We start from the raw sequence: 20,033 nt of genomic DNA on the forward strand, positions 1-20,033 counted from the left end.
CAAGGACAAATTCTTAACTTTTCCTGCGTTGGAGAGTTCGAAACGTTTAGCTTTGATATTGCATCTCCAAATGAAGACATTAATTTTCATGGAGTCTTCCTCCACCCTTCTTGAATGTATACATTTTAGAGAAAGGGCCTTTTCTTCACCTTCTAATTCAAGTTGATGGCAAATATCACTTTGTAACGAGGAAGTATTTGAACCGTCAATCAAGAAGGCAAAAATCTATACAGACGTTTTTATTGTGCAAACTAACTTTTGGTATCACTTCCAACAACTGTGATAAGTATGGTTCAAATCGGTACATAACCTAATATAGTTGACATATAAACCAATCTGGGATATTGACTTCTTGAGCCTCTAGTGGGCGAAATTCTAATCCGATTTGGTAGAAATTGTATACAATGGCTTCTCCCATGCGTGTTCAATATGGTCTAAATAAATCTAGAGCTTGACACATCTCACATATAAATGCGCATTTGAAAAGTATTTCGAGCATAGGAAAAAACGGAAAAAAATATGTGAGCGATTACTTTGAAGGGGAAAAGATAGTTATTGATGAATAAATAAATACTTTTTGAAAAAAAATTAAAATAACGGTTATTTTTTGCTCAGACCTCGTATGACATATCAACTGAAAAACAATGGTCACTCTTCTGGTCTTCCACTTACGGTACGTCGATCAATATGTCATTTTTTCTACTAGAATCGCCAAGAGGTGTACGAAACAAATTATTAATGTCATTCATTTTGAAGAATGTTATAAATTAAAACTGGTAATTTTCAATTCAATATGATTTATTTTAATTAATTAACCCATTTTAGACAGGTGTTGCGTTTTGGGCAACTTGGCGAACATTTCCATGCATGTATTGGCTGTATGTTAAGCTTCTATTGCACGATGAGAAATGTCATGTGAACTGTCCTTCCTGTATTCATAAGACTTGTCTTATATACACCATATACAAATAGAGCGGGCTCTAATCGGCATGTTTTCTCACATGTATTGTACTTTTTTTTAATATATATTCAATTATATAAAAGGTCGATTAAACGAAAAAGTTGCATATTTATTCCGATATCTATTGGTCATATTAAAATTTATCGTACATATCACACCATGTGTAAAACTTTCAGAGTTACAATTTTAGAAATTACATATGACATTTCTGATGTTGGAATGGCAGTTTTACTAACATACACTGACTCCACATAATATTGTGGGAATAAAAATTTTTTAAAATTTTGCCCGTGGTATTTTTATTATAATTTTTTGAATAAGTTAAGTATATTTTTTTCGGAAAAAATTTAAAAATGTTCACATTTTTACATTTGTATTTGGATGAAAAGAGAGGAATGAAGTTTGCCCCTGTCCTTAGTGTAATGTTCATGGGCAACATTTGCAATTTGAGAGAAATATGTCATAATATTAATTTTAGTACATTCCGAAGTCTACTAAGACGGGAAAAATTAAAAATATAATGCACTTCTTTTCAATTTTATTGCTGATATTAAATAAAATGTCTGTCCTATATTTTCTTTCAACCCCAATTTATCGGAAACGATTTTACATAAAAGCACCGTGTGTACCTTTTATTTATCAGGGAGCCGCCAGTTTCTTACATGTAAAGTTTCAAAGCGATTGCACCATAAGTAGGAGAAGTGGTCTAAAATGGGTTAAATAAATTTTCACAATCAGATAGTTTTCCCAACTGACTGAGTATTTCTTTTACAGGTATTATTATTAAAACCAAAAAAAGGAAAATTAAACTTTATTCCAAAATATGTGATACCAAAAATGTTAACAACCAACCGGAATAAGGAGTTGCCGACAAAACCAGCTTCGAGAAGGTCGAAAAATGTATGGTATGTATACTCGGAATGCCCTGTATACTTTGAGAAAGTGATCAATTTTAGGGCATGTATTCAATGTATTAAGAAGTTTTTTTTGAATACGAACCTGACAATTTACACAGAAGACAAAACCTCAAAATAAAATTAGGTGTCAAAAATTTGAGAGCGCGTGTATTTTGGTGGAAATTTGGAAGTAGAAAATGAAATGCTCGTCTTAAAATTTTTATTTAAAATTTTTATTGTATTTATTTATTAATCTTCATATATAATTATATTAAGAAATATCTTATTTGAGAAAATATGATGTTGGTATACCCACTACACATTGGGTGGAGTGACCTCATGTTTGTGAATGTGTGGCTTTTGTATTACTAATTCAAATGATGTTAATATTGAATGTGGATTGTATGTTTATTTTCTCCGATTTGTAATAAATGTTTGTTTTATAAAAAAGGAATTAAAACTAAAAATCTAACTGTATAAATCATCATCGCCGTTGTCACCTGGAGGATTCGCCGGAGCGTTAGGTCCAGAACCCTGTGTATTGCTGGAGCCTCCAGGGAATCTATTCGACAAAAAAAAAAATTAATATACATATTTCTTGTATTGAAGCTTCAAAAGTTTTTATACCTAAAGTTTTGTCCGAATCCTCTAGACTGTTGTAATGTTTGGGCAAACATTTCATATTTTCGGATATCATTGTCCGATACGGAACGACGAGCAAAGCGCATAGCCTCTTCAAAGTGGGCACGTATAATTTCTGGAACCGGATCTTCCTCATCCATCTAGAAAGGCATTATATTTTTGTATTTATTGTACATGCGAAATAAAAATTCCCTACTTACATCCATGGCTGAAGTTTGGTTTTCGCCACGTTCCTTCTCGCGTCTAATCTCTGCTTCAATGGCCTGGCGGATGGCCAATTTACAAGCACGTTGGCAGATTTCAGTCAAATCTGCACCCGAGAATCCCTGTGTGACTTTAGCGATATATGAGAGATCTACATCTTTAGCCAATGGAGATTTCCTAAGGTTTGCTTTGAGGATTGCTTCACGCGATTTATCATCGGGAAGTGGAATATAAATGAGTTGATCCAAGCGTCCAGGACGCAAGATAGCTGGGTCAATAATGTCAGGACGATTGGTAGCACCAATAATGAAGACATTCTTTTTGGCACCCATGCCATCCATTTCAGTCAGAATCTGATTGATTACACGGTCGGCAGCACCCCCAGCATCGCCGACATTTCCACCACGGGCTTTGGCAATTGAGTCCAATTCATCGAAGAAGAGAACGCAAGGCGCAGCCGAGCGAGCCTTATCGAAAATGTCACGGACATTAGCTTCCGATTCGCCAAACCACATGGTTAAGAGTTCTGGGCCCTTGACGGAAATGAAGTTGGCTTGGCATTCGTTGGCTATAGCTTTAGCCAATAGAGTCTTACCACAACCGGGTGGACCGTAGAAAAGAACACCACGGCTTGGTTGCATACCGAACTTCAAGAATTTATCTGGATGCTCAACCGGATATTGCACCAACTCTTGCAACTCTTTTTTGACGTTTTCTAAGCCACCAATATCTGTCCATGTTGTATTGGGTATTTCCACAACTGTTTCGCGTAAAGCCGAAGGGCTCGATTTTGTCATAGCGTAGCGGAAGTTTTCCATTGTTACAGCTAAAGAAGCCAATACCTCAGCATCGATTTTGTCATCCTCCAAATCGATAAGATCCATTTTTTCACGGATTTGTTGCATAGCAGCTTCGGAACAAAGCGACGCTAAATCAGCACCAACATGACCATGGGTCTCAGAGGCAATTTGTTCCAGATCCACATCGTCAGCCAACTTCATATTCTTTGTGTGGATACGCAAAACTTCCAAACGGCCAGTTGCATCGGGAATACCAATATCGATTTCACGATCAAAGCGACCGAAACGTCGCAATGCAGGATCAATGGAATTGGGCCGGTTTGTAGCAGCCATTACAATCAAATGAGAGCTCTTCTTCATGCCATCCATTAAAGTCAACAATTGCGAGACTATACGTCTTTCCACTTCACCATGCGTCTTGTCACGCTTTGGAGCGATGGCATCAATTTCATCAATGAAAATAATAGCTGGGGAATTCTTTTCAGCCTCTTCAAAGGCTTTGCGTAAATTGGACTCTGATTCGCCGGCCAATTTCGACATAATTTCGGGACCATTAATCAAAAAGAAGAAAGCTCCTGTCTCATTGGCCACGGCTCTAGCGATCAATGTTTTACCAGTACCGGGTGGGCCATACATAAGAATACCACGAGGAGGCTTCACACCAATGGCCTTAAAAAGAGATGGATGACGCAAAGGCAACTCAACCATCTCCTTAATTTGGGCCAACTGCTTTCTGCAACCGCCAATGTCATCATATCCAACGGTATTGAGAGACTCCTCCTCTTCCTATTGAAATGGATTGTATGCATAGAATCAGGCATTTTAGTATGCATAAAATAGAGAAAACGTGAGATTTTTCTTTTGCGTCGACGATCACTTACCTCTCTCTTAATAGGGTCACCATCGCAAAATATTACAGTCTCGGGTGCGACTATACAGTACGGCTCGGGGTCAGTCAAAACCACCTTGAACTCTATGGGCCTCAAAGCAGCTCGTACGATGAAAATATCGCCCATATGAATGGGCCTATAAGCCTCCAAAAAGTACGGCTTCAAGTAAATCTCAAACAAGTTTCCAGTAATGCCCTCTGTAGTATCATCAATGGGCAAAATACGTACTCGTTTGCCGTATTTCACATCCGGGCAAGGATGAATTGAGACTACATCCGAAAGATGAACACATAAATTGTTACGGACGACACGATTCATGCGGATTTTGCTGTCGGGACAGCTTTCATCCGAAAGCACAATACACACAGTCTCCTTGCGGCGCTTTCCCTTCAATATAACGGTGTCTCCTCTGAATAACTGCAACTCGTCCATTTTCGCCTATTCAAAAGATGTTATGCATCATTTCACAGTTTTAATGGCATATTATCACAAATGTTTACCAACCTGCGAAAGAGAGACCACCGAATTGTCGTCATTGGTGGCTTCATCAACAATCAAACGATTTGGTCGGTCCTTACGCTTCAGGATAGCGGTAGCCAAATCCTCGCTGTAAAATAAATTTTAATTAACATCTGATATTTTATGCATATATAAGGGTGACTTATTGTTCTGTGGCTTTTTCCAATTGATTCGAGCCTTTGTTTCCTTCTTTACTTTCACTACCCATCAAAGTCTTAGGAATGGCGTGCCACTACTAATACTCCCACCACCTATAACACTGGCATTCGCCATGTTTTATCTTCGAAGTCATTACAATATCTTATTAAAACAACAACGAAAAATTGACCCCGAAAATTTTAAGCCATTTTTTCAGGCAATTGTACATGTCCATGTGTACAACAAATTTAAAACTGGACTATATATTGTAGCGTTGAATTTCAAAAGAAAATTCGATTGTTAAAGCTCTTTTTTGAATTATTTTTCCAAAAATCATAATTTTCACCCATTTCATTATGTATTTGCATGCAATGACAACGCGAAAATTGAAACAATTTTGACGTCGTCTCGCTCTCTAACCCTACAGCTGCACTTCATTGTGTCGGCTTTTTCTCCATCAAGCCATTTTCCATTTCGAATGAAGACATTTCGCAGCCCGCATTGCACTGTTTTACTAACCTCTTAGAATCAGCCATCGTTTTATTGAAGTTGTTAGTTTTTACTTAATTTAATTAACGATTTCACCTAATTTATAATGACAGTTAGTTGGACAATAAAGAGTTTTCGAGTTTTCGCACTGCAACGAACGTATATTGGACTAGTCGTATCAAAAGCTGACTCGATTGCAGTGGTGCCAACTTTGGAGCGATATTTTGCGAATTTGACATTGTCATTACAGAGTTGTACAAAAACGCATTAAACGAAAGCAACCTTGCTTTAGCGGTGTATATAAAAAATACTGTTCTGTTGACTGTAAACATGACATAATTATGAATATGAATATATCTTGACTGTAAATATACAGTATCAGTTTTAAAAAATTAAAATTTTGTAGAAATATTTTGTTTGTGTTAATTCGTATCTTGTTCCATGTAATTTATAAATAAAATTATTATTTCTATACCATTATTTGTAACTCCTCGAAACATTTGTCTTGATCGTCATGACATATTAAGTCGGTCTGTCTGCCCTTCTTCTCCAATATCTGCCACACTTTTGCTTTTTTATGGTCGCATTCAAAAGACTTCATGCCTGAAGCTTCTTCATCCATTCTGACAACATGACATAGCCAACGAAAACATTGTATTTTGATGCGTTTAACCAAGATATATTCATTTACAGGTAGTGGCAGTTGCCCAACAACAAAATATTGAGTGCACTATCTGTCAAAATCAGTGATTAGTGCAACTCTGATTTTGTGTATGTTACTAGTTCGCGCCATTTTTCGTTGTTTGTTGTGTTATTGTTCTTAATTATAATACACATACAACCAAAACTCGTTGGCAGATAGTGCACTTAGCGAGAAAAAATTGTACTGAGATGTTTACGGTACACTACCTGGTAATTATGTCATGCGTTTAACTATGCTATCGTCGTCATACAACTCGTGATTCACATGACGACTAATTCTTCATTAAATTTGTTGATTAGACGTTGTGTCGAATGGTAAGAAAAAAAAATTCATTTTGCTGTGCCAATCGAAACTGAAAAATTTTGACGTTTGTCAAAAATCAGAAGTAAACAAGATATGCGCGCCACATAATAGCTGTGTTCGGGAACTCAAAAATTTGTGCAAATTTTCACAAATTTTTACTGGAAGTCGCGTACTTTTTTGCCAGCAGAAGAGAGCGCGACAGAGAGAGCAAATTTTGACAGTTAGAAAATAGAGAACCTGCGATTTTCTACTGGGACTTTTTTTGCTAGCAGAAATTTGCAACTTTGAACGGATGTTTTGTAAAGGTCAGCTAACGGCAAAATGGATCAAAAAGGCATAGGTAAGTAAAAAATATAAATATTGTTTATTGGTAATTATTAAATTTGTTTAATTTTTATTTTCTTTTAATGAAGATTCATGGCAGCAGCTAGTGTTCAGGTACAAAACTCGACAAATGACGATTGTTCTACATTAGAAGTTAAGTGCAAAATTTGCGGAATTATTTGAAAAATCTTTAAAAATTAAAACATTTTATCGTTCCAGACACAAAGAAAAGAGCAATTATCGGTTTCTTAAGTGTTTTGACGGAATCATCCTCATCGGAGAGCTACGATGAAACCAACACCGTTCCTTTGAATTTTTAAGGAGGGAAGATGCTGCCATGGGATTGCGTGGGTATAGCTGGACAGCTAAACAAGTGACGCACAGTGGGATTAGAAAAAATTAGTTCAAATTAGTCTGCCAATTGTGAACGGATACAGATATCTTCAATAGCCACAATATCCACAATCATTAGATGGTTAGTTCAAGGTATCTTTGTCAGCACAACAAGTGTACTTTTGTATACGGTGATGGCATGTAAAGCAGTTGTAGCCCTATTCAGCCTTCGAAATGCATGCTGATGCTCGGCGAATGGAAATTGTCCAGAGAGAGGAGTGGTCCCTCATGCGTCTTGGCTGCTGATGAAAGAAGGGAGATCGGTCTGTACGACTCTCCCTTGTCGTTTTCAGGTATCAGTAGGGGGATCAGACTGCCCATCTACCAAACTTTTACTGAAAAAGTACGCGAACAGACCAAATACGCGAATACAGCAAAAAGTAATAATAATAATTATTTGCATAATGAATATTTTTCAAAAATATTTTCCATAACCCCTAGCAGTTATATTGCAAATGTAAACGTTGAAATATGAATATATTTACAATATTTTAGGTCTTGCTTTGGAAAAGAGGAAAACACGACGAGTAAGCCAACTAATGTTATTTTAAAGACATCTGTATTAATTATTCCCAAATTTCAAGAAAATTTATACATAGAACCTTCTTCACGAACCATTTCTTCGAAAAATGAATTCAAATGCAAATTTGCTTCTAATTTTTCTATTGTTTACATGAAATTACCTGGCATGAGTTTTGCCAGGTAAACAAACTATTGACGCCGTTAGAGAAAAAATCACTAAACGGCGGCGCCGTCATTTCAATAAAATACCAACACAAAACCTTACTTTTGACCATTATTGTTAAATAACAACCTTTTAGAATTCCGTTGCCAATGATAATAAAAAAAAAATAATTTTACTTATTTTATGCCAAATAAGACGTTTAAATTGAGTGACGTCCGCCCACAATGTAGGCTGCTAAGTTATGCCGCACCCAAGTTGAGTACCAAAACGCACATGAATTTATAATTACTGACATGGTACTTTGCTCAATGAAACGTCAAAATTTGCTGTGCTGTCAAAAATCTTACTAGCCCCTGGGCTACCCAAGAATTATTCACCACCTTTAATGTCATATTTGTACTATCCCTACAACTTTGCTACAATTCGACACACAGCCTTAACTGAAATTTTGAATGTGGACTTAGGCTTGCCAGATGATCGGGATTGCTCAAGATTATCCCGACTTTTTTCTGCCTATCATGACTATCGAATATTCGAGAAAAATATCGAAAAATTCCGACTTTTGCGGCCACAACAAACATTGAACGGATTGGATGTATACATAAATACGAGGTACCTTCTTTGGTTCAATCAGTTTTGTATATACGAAGCACTTGAGTCACATCCATGCATATGTCTGTCTGTTTGTTCAAAGCACACTACTGTTTTACAAATATTGCTGTCGGACTGAAACTTGGTACAGTTCTGTTTTAGGTCCTGGTTTATTATACCCTACACCTCCACAGTCGTACAGGGTATTATTTTACTTATGGTAGTCTTATTTTTCATCCTTTTTTGCTAAAGTTCAATGAATGAGTTGTTGTAGCCCCTTCCAAATCAGTGTCAAGTGTGGGTCACAGTATTTAGAGCGCACAACAAATCGATTACTGGCTTAGGTGTATGTCTATATTGGCATGGGGCGGATTAATATCCGCACCCTATTTTCAGCCTTATCCGTAGGTCACAGAGGTGCATCCTTCGGTGTGGGCCTATATTGACCATTCTCCCGATGTTACGCTTTGAAAGCATAAAGAGTTTGTTATTTATCCAACTTCCTGTTCGCCTATCCGCCCTTCTATCGAAATCACTATAGCGTTTGTACGAATGAATGTATCCGATGGAAATGTTGAGGATTAAAAATGGGTCATATATGTGTTCAGATTTGGATATTGCTACTCTAGAAGCTTTAATTTTTGTCCGATTTGATTCATATATGGTGTGTAAGATATTTTTATGCCCTCCCGAATACCACATAGATAGGTAGGTCCATAATTAGATATAGCCCCCATATAAACCGGTACCTCGATTAGATGCCTAGCCAATAGATGTCTCAATATTGATTCTTTTTGGCTGAAATTCGATACCTGAAGTACATTTATATCCCCCAATACTTACACTGTTGACCCCTTAGAAGTCTCACCATGTATTAGCTTATGAACCCATCCCTCAATATGACTTTCGGTGGTCTTAATCAGTTTCCTATTATATTTCCTCAAAATCAAAATAAAAACAAATTTAAACTGATTTAAGTACCACACATTTTTAGATGAATTCATAGTGGTGGGTGTCGAATATTCTGCAGGTGTCCAAATATCGGCGGAAATTAGTCCGTTTTTATCTTTTTTTGGAAATGAAAATTTGATTTTGACTTTCGTCTTTGGAGAGTCCCGACTAATCCCGACTTTTAGTATAGAGTTTTCCGACTTCTTGCTTTGAGGACCTGGCAAGCCCATGTGGACTACACTTATACCGCCCAATGAGCACACCAACATTTTACATGTCTTTGATATATTTAAGTCATTTTTTTGAGTCCACGATGGTGGGTATCGGCAACTATTTCATAGGATTTATGTTCAATATTTTAAAGTGTTCCCAACGTAATGACAATGTCAGTATATTCACATCCAATGGAGCAGTTTATTAAAATGCTACAGCTCTTTGATGAGGGTTTTGGGCATACAAAATCGAGTTAATTTAAATCACCCAAGTGTACCTGACCTTTTGCACAACAAGTCATATTGCTACGGCATACAGAATGTTGCTGGTCATCTTCTTCTGTGTGGCTTCTTTAACGACATTTTAATATCGTCATATCTATGTTCAAAAGACGCATTTGATTTGGCCACAAAATAAACAACTTTCAAATGAGCCCACTTTAAATGAGACTACAATTTGTTTTGCTTACATATTTGGCTAAAACAAAAAGACGCACATAGATCATATAATAATAATACGTACAATAATTATTGTTATTACTGCATTCATTTACAAGAAAGTAAACTTTCGATCTTTACCTCTTTCCGCCATCCAAATTTGCTACAATGGAGCATGGGCAATGATGGTTGGGGCAAAGCTCCGCGACCACCGACAACAAAATCGTTAGGAGAGCACCAACGCCACTTACACATATCCATAGACAATTGGCCATGGCTGAGTCTCAGCCAGAAGATCATTAAGAATCACTTAGTGGATGATAATATTTTGGACACAAAACGCAAAGACTCATACCGTTATCGGAGTGAGGCGAGATGGAGTGGCCCAAAAACGGTTGAAGCAGCTGAGGAGCTTCAAGAGAAACCCGTGTGAGCGTTGAAATTAAAGAAAATAACAATTATTATGCAATAAGTGATTCGAGCGTCTTTCACTGGTAAAAACTTGGCCGGCAACTATGAGTAGATTTAAGAAGGACCACAAAGCTCTCACCTAACAACGCAAAATGATAATCACGCTCATTACGATACATTATCGCACATTTCCTTTTATTGCTGTATTTATCTAAACTTAAAGATTATTTGTACAATATTTTGGAAGCGAAAAATTAAAACAAGTTTATTCTCACATATTAAAGAAACAATTGTCTGGGTAAGTTTCGGATATTGGTTTTTTTACATTCTGACTTAAGTATATTTACAAAAGGCAGATAAAGACAGAAAGATAAAGAACAGAGGAAAACTTCTCTCATATCAAGAGTGGTTTACGGCATAGTATCTCACAAATGTCACCAGCATTAGGGGGAGAAGCAGAATTTGTATACCCTACACCACTACTGTGGTACAGGGTATTATAACTTAGTGAATTTGTTTGTAACACCAAAAAGTGAGATAGACCCATTGATAAGTATATCGATCGACTCAGAATCACCATCTGATTCGATTTAGCTGTGTCCGCCTGTCTGTCCGTCCGTCTGTCCGACCGTCTGTCTGTCCATGTTAATTTGTGTACAAAGTACAGGTCGCAGTTTTCATCCGATTGTCTTCAAATTTGCTACAGGCATGTTTTTCGGTGTAGAGACGAAGCCTTTTAAAATTGGAAATAATCGGTTCAGATTTGGAGGTAGCTCCCATATATGTGTTCGTTCGATTTTCAGTAATAATGGAATAAAATAGTAATTTGTTAACGGATTCTCTCAAAATTTGGCAGGAAGAGTTTCCTCTTGGCTCTCGACATTACTGGTGAATTTCATAGAAATCGGTTCAGATTTAGGTATAGCACTCATATATATATATCGCCCGATTTTCACTCCTAGAGCCACTGCAAGCGCATTTATTGACCAAACTTCCCAAAACTTTGTGTAACGCTTTCCTCGACAACTGTCGCAGTATCTGATAAGTTTGCACGAAATCGGTTCAGATTTAGATATAGCTACCATATATATATATATTCGCAGTAATTTGCAATAAAATGGTATTTTTTTAACCGATTCTCTCGAAATTTGGCAGGAAGGATTTTCTTACGACTCTCGATATTACTGGTGAATTTCATGGACATCGGTCCAGATTTAGATATAGCTCTCATGTATATATATCGGCCGATTTTAACTTATGGAGTCACAGCAAGCGCATTTATTGATCCATCTTGCCAAAATTTTGCAAAACGCTTTCCTCGACAACTGTCGCAGTATCTGAGAAATTTGATCGAAATCGGTTCAGATTTAGGTATAGCTCCCATATTTATGTTCGTCCGATTTTGAGAATTGCAAGAAAGTGTTCATTTTTTATCCGATTCTCTCGAAATTCTGCAGGAAGGATTTTCTTATGACTCTCGATATTACTGGGGAATTTCATAGAAATCGGCCCAGATTTAGATATAGCTGTCATATATGTATATCGCCATATTTTCCCCCCAAGAGCCACTGCAAATGCATTGTTTGACCAATCTTGCCAAAATTTCGCACAACGCTTTCCTCGACGACTACCGCATTATGTGAGAAGTTTGCTCAAAATAGGTTCAGAATTAGACATAGCTCCCATATATATGTTCGTCAGATTTTGGGTAATTTGCAATAATGTTGTCATTTGTCAAGAGTAGTTATTAGAGTTTGAATATATTTGCTCGTCGAGGTTCATTAAAATTGACTCAGAATTGTACTAGGGTAGGTGTAGGGTATTATACAGTCGGCACCGCCCGACTTTTGCCCTTCTTTACTGGTTTTTCATGTTCTCGCCAAGATTCGAAACCAGGTGTTCAGCGTCATAGGCGGATATGCTAACCTCTGGTTTACGGTGACCTCCAACAACATACAACGCATGCTACTGCTGATTTATTCCTATTATATAGACATCGGGGTTAACAATGTATTCTATTAGCATGTGAAAGTTGACAACTACGACTATGATTTAATTAGTGTCTTTATCTGACTAGAAACTGGCATAACTAAACAGAGACTGGCTCTATATCCAAATAAAGTCCGATCTGGATCATTGTCGGCACTGGGGTCTAAGATAACTCACTGTTCTAACTTTCAACGACATTGGCTAACAAATGGAGATTGGTATATTTATATGGCAACTACATTTGAAGTTTCAGAACTTAACCAGCGTACAAACAAAAAGGCATCCATGTTAGAGTTCAGCTCAATATCTTCGTTTTAGAAGGCTGTAGTGTGATTAAAACAGGCGGACAGATGAGTTGCAAACGGAGTAACAAAATTAATATGCATCCATCCTATGGTAGTGGGTATAAAAATAAATAAGAAAAGGCAAATTGTGTATATATATACATATATATAATACTCTAAAACGTATCATTTGCCTTTCCGGAATCCTTTCCGGCAGTCTACCGTCAGGCTCACTTAGACTTTTTCATGTATTGTGATACCACAGCAACAGAAGAAAGAAGATGCCTTCTGGTTCCTGCCGTTAAACCATTCAGACTCTTTAAAAAGCCCAAAAATTTGCGAATGCTCGCATCCGCTAAGACACAGAGGTTCTTAAAGGAATGAGAACCTAAAGTCGAACTCCTCTAACTGCTAGTGCGGGACACTCACACAGAAGGTGTTCTACAGTCTCTTCTTCTTCGATGTCCTCACAGCTTCTGCCAAAGTCGTTGCTGGCAACCTTCAGTCTGTCAGCATGTTTTCCGATTAGATAGTGACCTGTCATGACGGACACTATGACTAAGACGTCTGTTCTAGCCAATGACAACAAAGCGGCAGTCCTCTTCAAGTCTAGATTAGGCCACATAGTTTTGGAATGCTCACAGCCCCCACTTTGTGACCCTATATCATCCGTTGTCCTTCGGGCCTAGTCCTGAAAACTTAGCTTTCATGTCGCTAGAGACATACCCACAGATTCCAGTATCCCTGGAATGTGAAGGGTAGTGCCTAGTCTCGCAATCTCGTCCGCTTTACAATTCCCTGGGATATCTCTGTGGCGCACCACTCAGAACAGGTGAATTTTGATCTATTTACCAACACGTTGAGGGATCTGCGACAGTCGAGGGCGGTTTTTATGCTCAGTATACGTTCTCCAGGGCGTTAATGACTGCCTGGCTGTCTAAGAAGCTATGTATGCCAATCGTCGTAATGCCATTTTATCTTAGCCATTCCACCACTTTCTAAATTGCAAGGATCTCCGCTTGATACACACTGCAGTGCTCGGGTAATATATTCGATGTGACCAGTTCTAGATCTTTGGAGTACACACCAAAGCCCACCTGGTCGTTTTGTTTGGAACCATCCGTATGGAGGCTACGTAACTTCTGTTACCAGGGATATCGTCGTTCCAATCGGTTCTATCAGGAATAGTGGTACAGTACTTTTTATCAAAAAGCGGCTCAGGTAGGGTGGGTATCAAGGATAACATAGCGTCCGTAGCCGCCACATGACCAATGAGAAAGCTCCCTTAACCTTACAACAGTGGTCGCTGCAATTTGTCTAACCACAATGTCCAGAGGCATTAGATGTAGCATTAAATTGAGGGCATCAGATGATGTCGTCCTCAGTGCGGCTGTGATGCACAAACAAGACATCCTTTGGATACGGTTAAGTATTAAGCAGTAGGTAGACTTTTGACGCGTCGTCCACCAGACCACAACAATATATAGCATTATAAGTCTGACAACAGCAGTATATACCTAATGCATGACACGCGGTCTAAACCCCCAAATTTTGCCAATGGCTTTCTGGAAGGTGTATAGGGCAAGAATTGCCTTTCTTGTCCTTTCCAAAATGTTGGATTTAAAGTTCAATTTCCTGCTCAGCAAAACACCCAGGTATTTTGCGCTTTCTGTAAATGGAACATTCTCTCCTTCCAAGGAGACAGGTTCCACTGTAGGCAACTTGTATAGGCCTGGTTATGCTAACGTAACGTAACGTACGTAAATATAGTGTAAATGTAGAACAAATGCATCGTAAATGAAAAGAGGCAATTATGCTTGTTACAAAACGTAGCATTTAACATTTTAAACAAAACAATTTTTTTAACAAAAAAAGACTTGAAGACGAGGGAGATCTGACGTCGAAGAACTTCAGGCATAGCTCAAGGGCAGGTCGGAGAAGACGGTTCTCCACGCAGTGATGCTTGAAATTGAGACGTCTCTCCAATTGAAGGAGTACGCAATGGTGACCTTCTCGAATATTAAGAGGGCATTAGGAGATGGGTCGACAGTCACCGCCCTGAGCCGCACGGGAAGATAGAATATCGGCCAAATTTCCCTTCTGGACACTATGGATGCGGTGGGCAGAACGAGGAGGGTTTCAGGAGACAGGAACTATACTGTGACACACACAACATTACGGGGAGAGCTATGTGCCATAAAGATAGAAGCAAAAGAAAATTTGGGTAGTTGTAGATATTGTAGCCACATTTGTATGTGGGGGTAGCGATTCTCTTCAAGCTCGTTCCGGTCACCGATCGCCGTGGGAATGTTATGGCCATTGGTTATTAAAAGACGGCAATAGATCGCATTGCCACATTGAGTATCATAGGCACTCAGTATTTATACAAAAGCCGTTGCCGCCCGGACTCTCACGGAGACTCTCCCTTCGACACCGCTGATTGTCTTCAATTGCAGCTACTCCGTATACACTAATCGCAACCTATGGAGTCGCCCAATAGCTCTCAGCTGAGCTTCTTGTAATGACGATGAACACCAAACTTATTGGAGCTCAGAGTTTCAACTGATGTGGTGCTTATAACCATCGCGTGCCGGGTCGAATACGAATCTGATATCCAAATGTGGGACCAAGTGTTTGGGGTGCTGCCCTTCCCCAAAAACACCCCCAAAGATGAAAAATTTGAGAACCTAGCAATAAGGGACTCAAATGAAGGGTCTTTGGCAGTAAAGCACGAATCTGATATCAATTTTCGGGAAAAGTGTCTATGGGGCCACCCCACCTCCATAACACCATCCTAATGGGACGTATTTGCTGACAATTGCAATATGGGGTCCAAACAAGAGGTATTTTAGAGTAGAACACGAATCTGATATATGCTTTTAGGCCTAGTCACTGAGTGGTACATGAAAACACCCCCAAACCGGTCATGTTTGGCGACTATGGGAGTATGGGGCTCAAATGAAAGGTATTTGGGTGTAGACCACGAATCAGATATCAACATTCGGAACTAACTATGAAGGGGACGTCTCACCCCCATAACAACCCTCAAATAGGACGTATTTGTTCACCATGACAATTTGGGTCTTAAAGAGAGTGGAGGTCGATATTGATAGTTTTTAGGGCTTATACCCCAAACCGGACATATTTGCTGACATTTGCCAATAATTTATAATTCAAAAGTCAACAAATTTAAAAAAATATTTTTAATTGTACCTAAATATCTTTTTCCTTCATTCACAACACCTTTGTCCATTCATTTATTATATTTTGGACACCTGTGTAAAATGTCAGCCAGTTCGAATATGAATTGCGCCCTTTTGGGACTCAAGAAGTAAAATAAAGAGATCGATTTATATGGAAGCTGTATTGGGCTATAGACCGATTCAAACTGTAATAAACACGTATGGTGATGGTCATGAGAGAATCCGTCGTACGAAATTTCAGGCAAATCGGATAATAATTGCGACCTCTAGAGGCTCAAGAAGTCAAGATCCCAGATCGGTTCATATGGCAGCTATATCAGGTTATGAACCGATTTGAACCTTATTTGACACAGTTGTTGAAAGTAAGAATAAAATACGTTATGCAAAATTTCAGCCAAATCGGATAGGAATTGCGCCCTCTAGAAGGTCAAGAAGTCAAGTCTCCAGATCTGTTTATATGACAGCTATATCAGGTTATGAGCCAATTTGAAGCATACATGGCACAGTTGTTGGATATCATAACAAAATACTACGTGCAAAATTTCATTCCAATCGAATAAGAATTGCGCACTCTAGAGGGTCAAGAAGTCAAGACGCAAGATCGGTTTATATGGAAGCTATATCAAAACATGGACCTATATGGCCCATTTACAATACCAACCGATCTACACTAATAAGAAGTATTTGTGCAAAATTTCAAGCGGCTAGCTTTACTTCTTCGGAAGTTAGCGTGCTTTCGACAAACAGACAGACGGACGGACGGACAGACGGACGGACATATATATACTTTATGGGGTTTCAGACGAATATTTTGAGTAGTTACAAACAGAATGACGAAACTAGTATACCCCCCATTCTATGGTGGAGGGCATAAAAAAGAAATGTGGCCATTCCAATTGATAACACTTCGTGTCCGCTACCCTGCAAATACCCAACTTAATAAAGCTTTTACTTTTCAATGAAATTGATATTAATCGAAAGTAGACTTACAAATAGACATACTTACTTTTACTCTAATTGGCTGTGACAGAACATTTGTTCCACTAGCCGATCTAGAATAGCATTTCAAGCGCCTCGATCTTCTGTGCTCATTGTAAAATCTCTGACACCAAGTTTCGAGGTGTCTCCCACCATTTGATCTTTCCATCGGGCTTTTGGCCTTCCCGGTTTGCGTGTACCACAGTGTTTGCCTTCGAAAGACTTCTTTGCTGGAGCTTCTTCATAAATTCTGACAACATGACCTAGCCAACGCAACCGTTGTATTTTGATGCGTGTAACTATGCTATCGTCGTCATATAGCTCGTGGTTCATACGTCCCCTATATTCTCCATTAACGCAAGAAGAATCTTTCTCTCAAATACTCCAAGCACTGCATCATCTGCTTACGCAAGTACCCATGCCTCAGAACCATATAACAACACGGGTAGTATCAGTGTCTTGTATAGTGTAATCTTCGTCTGTCGAGAGGTGGCCTTGTTTCTACACTGCTTACTAAGATTAAGACTAAGTACATATAGACATTCTGTTCTTTAATGTGGGGATAACTTTTTTTAACTATCCCTATTAGCTTTCAAATGACAACTGGCAACATTATTGTTTTATATAATGTAGCCGTAGTTCTAACATTGCTAAAACTTGGAATCGTTGACTTTTTATCCCACTCCATATTTTCATATGAAGGAGTGCTTAGCGTTTTTTTATTGTGTTTTGTTTTAAATTCACATGGGAAACTAATTAATTTTGTACTTATTTTGATGACTGTTACAAGTGCCAAATTTTTTGTTTCACCTGTTTTAATAACAACATCGGTAACTGTGTATCTAGTGTTTGGTGAAGTTTTTTTAATAGTCCAAGTGCTTTGAAATCGTTTACGCTTCTGGATCTCAACGTCAGTGCTACGTTGGTAGTGTTGCATTGCTTTGGCAGGCGCTTGTGATGTCTGTGGCGCGCGCAGTTTTTTTTTTGTCAAGGAAGGAAATGCATTTTGATTTAGTTTTGGGGAAGTATTTTACGTGTCGCTTGTCGTACAAACTTTTGCATTGTATTTCTCTTCCAAAACGTTTTGGTACAATAGAAATGAAGGTGCCGACATGGCCGTTACACTTTCCTGGCTGGTTGAAACGGAGGTATACGCGCGTCGTTTCCATTGTTCATTTGTATCGTGTAGACGCTAAATATTTACAGGGGTATAAATATTTTCAAATTAGGTACTAAAAGTTTTTATTGGAAAAATTACGTAGTTCTCACAATACTTATGCAACTTCTAAAGTAAACAGAATTGAATATGTCAAATAATCGATTCGAATAAGACTAAAGGCCTGGTTATGCTCTCGTAAATGTAGAACAAATGTATCGTAAATGTAAAGAGGCAATTATGATTTTTGTAAAACGTAGCATTTGACATTATAAACAAAACAATTTTATTAATAAAAAATACTTGAAAATGAGGGAGAGTCTAACGTCGGAAAACTTCACGCATACCTTAAGGGCAGATCGGAGGAGACATTTTTCCACGAAGTGGTGCAAGAAGTCCAGACGTCTCTCCAACTAAAGGAGTACGCGATGGCGGTTTTCCTAGATATTGAAAGGGCATTTAATAACGAGAAGATGGATAGACAGTCAACGCCCTGAACCACACGGGGGTCTAGCTGAGTTACTCCCTGTGTGACTGTATGTTACTTGAAAGGACTATCAACACGGACTTCGGAGATAATGTTGTTGTTGTTGTAACAGGGTTGTACACAGAGCTCTTGCCGATGAAGGAATCCATCGGGTCATTCCGGTACGTACAACCGGCTGCCATGGAATTGGTAGATAATGTATTTAAAAGGTGGGGCGATAAGGGGAACGCCTCAAGGGTGAGGTGTTCTCGGGATTTATTTTCCCGGGTGGGTGGGAGGAATGGGGAAGCGAATCCTGTGTTTGAATGATACCTTGGTCTTTATAGATAGCTCCAAGATGGAGACAGGCACTGGATTGGGGCCATACTTCGACACACAAAATATCGGTAAATCGGTGAGACTGCCGGACGAGTATATGTTCTTTAGGGCAGAGCTCTGTGCCATAACGATAGCCGCAAAGGGAATTCAGGGAAGGGATTTATAGTTATCGAAATCAGTATACATATATGGCGGCCCTCAAGGCCGTGGGCTCTAGGGCAGTGAGGTCGTAGTTCTTAGCGGAATGTGTGGAATCATTGAATAGACACCAGTTTCCGACATAGTGCTAATTTCTTTTTATCACATAGTTTTGATTTTTTCATTTTCTTTTCATAACAGGTCAGACTGGCCACCGACTGAACTCACCACTTCGTGGTTGGCTACCCATTCAACCTAAACCTAACAATACATTGTGATAAAGTCCACGGAGAAATCATAGAATAGTAGAATAGCCGTTTTCTAAATGTAAATTTTTGGTTTTGAAATTAGCTAAATTTCAAATTTTGTCAGCTGACACGAAAACGAAACGTAAAATTTTGTTTTTACTGAATTCTACTTTCTGACTACGGTCGACAGACGTTCGGCAATCATTTGTATGGGTATTCATAAGCCAAAACAAAACAGCTGACACGTTTTCCTAAATTTATTGTACATTTACGAGAGCACAACCAGGCCTAAAGTCTTTTGCCTAACCTAGTTTGAGTTTGAGATTGAGATTCTCTATGGGCTCTAGTTAAACAAGCGGATGATCAAATATACAAAAAAAAAAGACCAAAGTCATTTTGAAGTTAGCTTATTTAACATGATTGGTTTGTAAAAGCCGATTTTTAAAGAGGTAAAGGAAAGTTTTTCAAAATAAAAAACGCATAAAATTCAGAAAAATTTATGAAATCTTTATTTGAATCGATAGTACGGTTTATTTAATATTTGAAGATTATTTCAAGCAAATGTTGACCGTGATTGCGCCACAAATGATCCATCCGCTTAGTCCAATTTTGGCACACTCTTTCCAACATTTCGGCTGATATCTTCAATATTGTCTTCCAATCCGTCAATTGAAGCGGGCTT

The 20,033-nt window shown here is 38.4% G+C and overlaps 1 protein-coding gene across 1 annotated transcript; it reads right to left on the minus strand.

Annotated features, from left to right (window-relative positions):
* Window positions 1-2,246: 2,246 nt before the first annotated feature.
* On the minus strand, window positions 2,247-5,746 carry LOC106094737 (transitional endoplasmic reticulum ATPase TER94). The gene is made up of 6 exons (XM_013261974.2): window positions 5,570-5,746; window positions 4,898-5,000; window positions 4,385-4,831; window positions 2,700-4,289; window positions 2,485-2,639; window positions 2,247-2,419 (listed from the first exon to the last, which is right to left on the minus strand). The coding sequence occupies exons 1-6, from the start codon at window positions 5,584-5,586 to the stop codon at window positions 2,326-2,328; spliced, it is 2,406 nt and encodes an 801-aa protein (XP_013117428.1). The 5' UTR covers window positions 5,587-5,746; the 3' UTR covers window positions 2,247-2,325.
* Between the last annotated feature and the right edge of the window lie 14,287 nt (window positions 5,747-20,033).

The sequence above is a fragment of the Stomoxys calcitrans genome, chromosome 5, assembly GCF_963082655.1.
Source record: "Stomoxys calcitrans chromosome 5, idStoCalc2.1, whole genome shotgun sequence".
NCBI classification, from domain to species: Eukaryota; Metazoa; Arthropoda; class Insecta; order Diptera; family Muscidae; genus Stomoxys; species Stomoxys calcitrans.

Coding starts and splice junctions, on each gene's coding strand:
- LOC106094737 (XM_013261974.2), bottom strand. Junction 4,290..4,384: donor GTGACCCTATTAAGAGAGAG/GTAAGTGATCGT, acceptor CCATTTCAATAG/GAAGAGGAGGAGTCTCTCAA. Junction 2,420..2,484: donor GGATTCGGACAAAACTTTAG/GTATAAAAACTT, acceptor TTTGTCGAATAG/ATTCCCTGGAGGCTCCAGCA.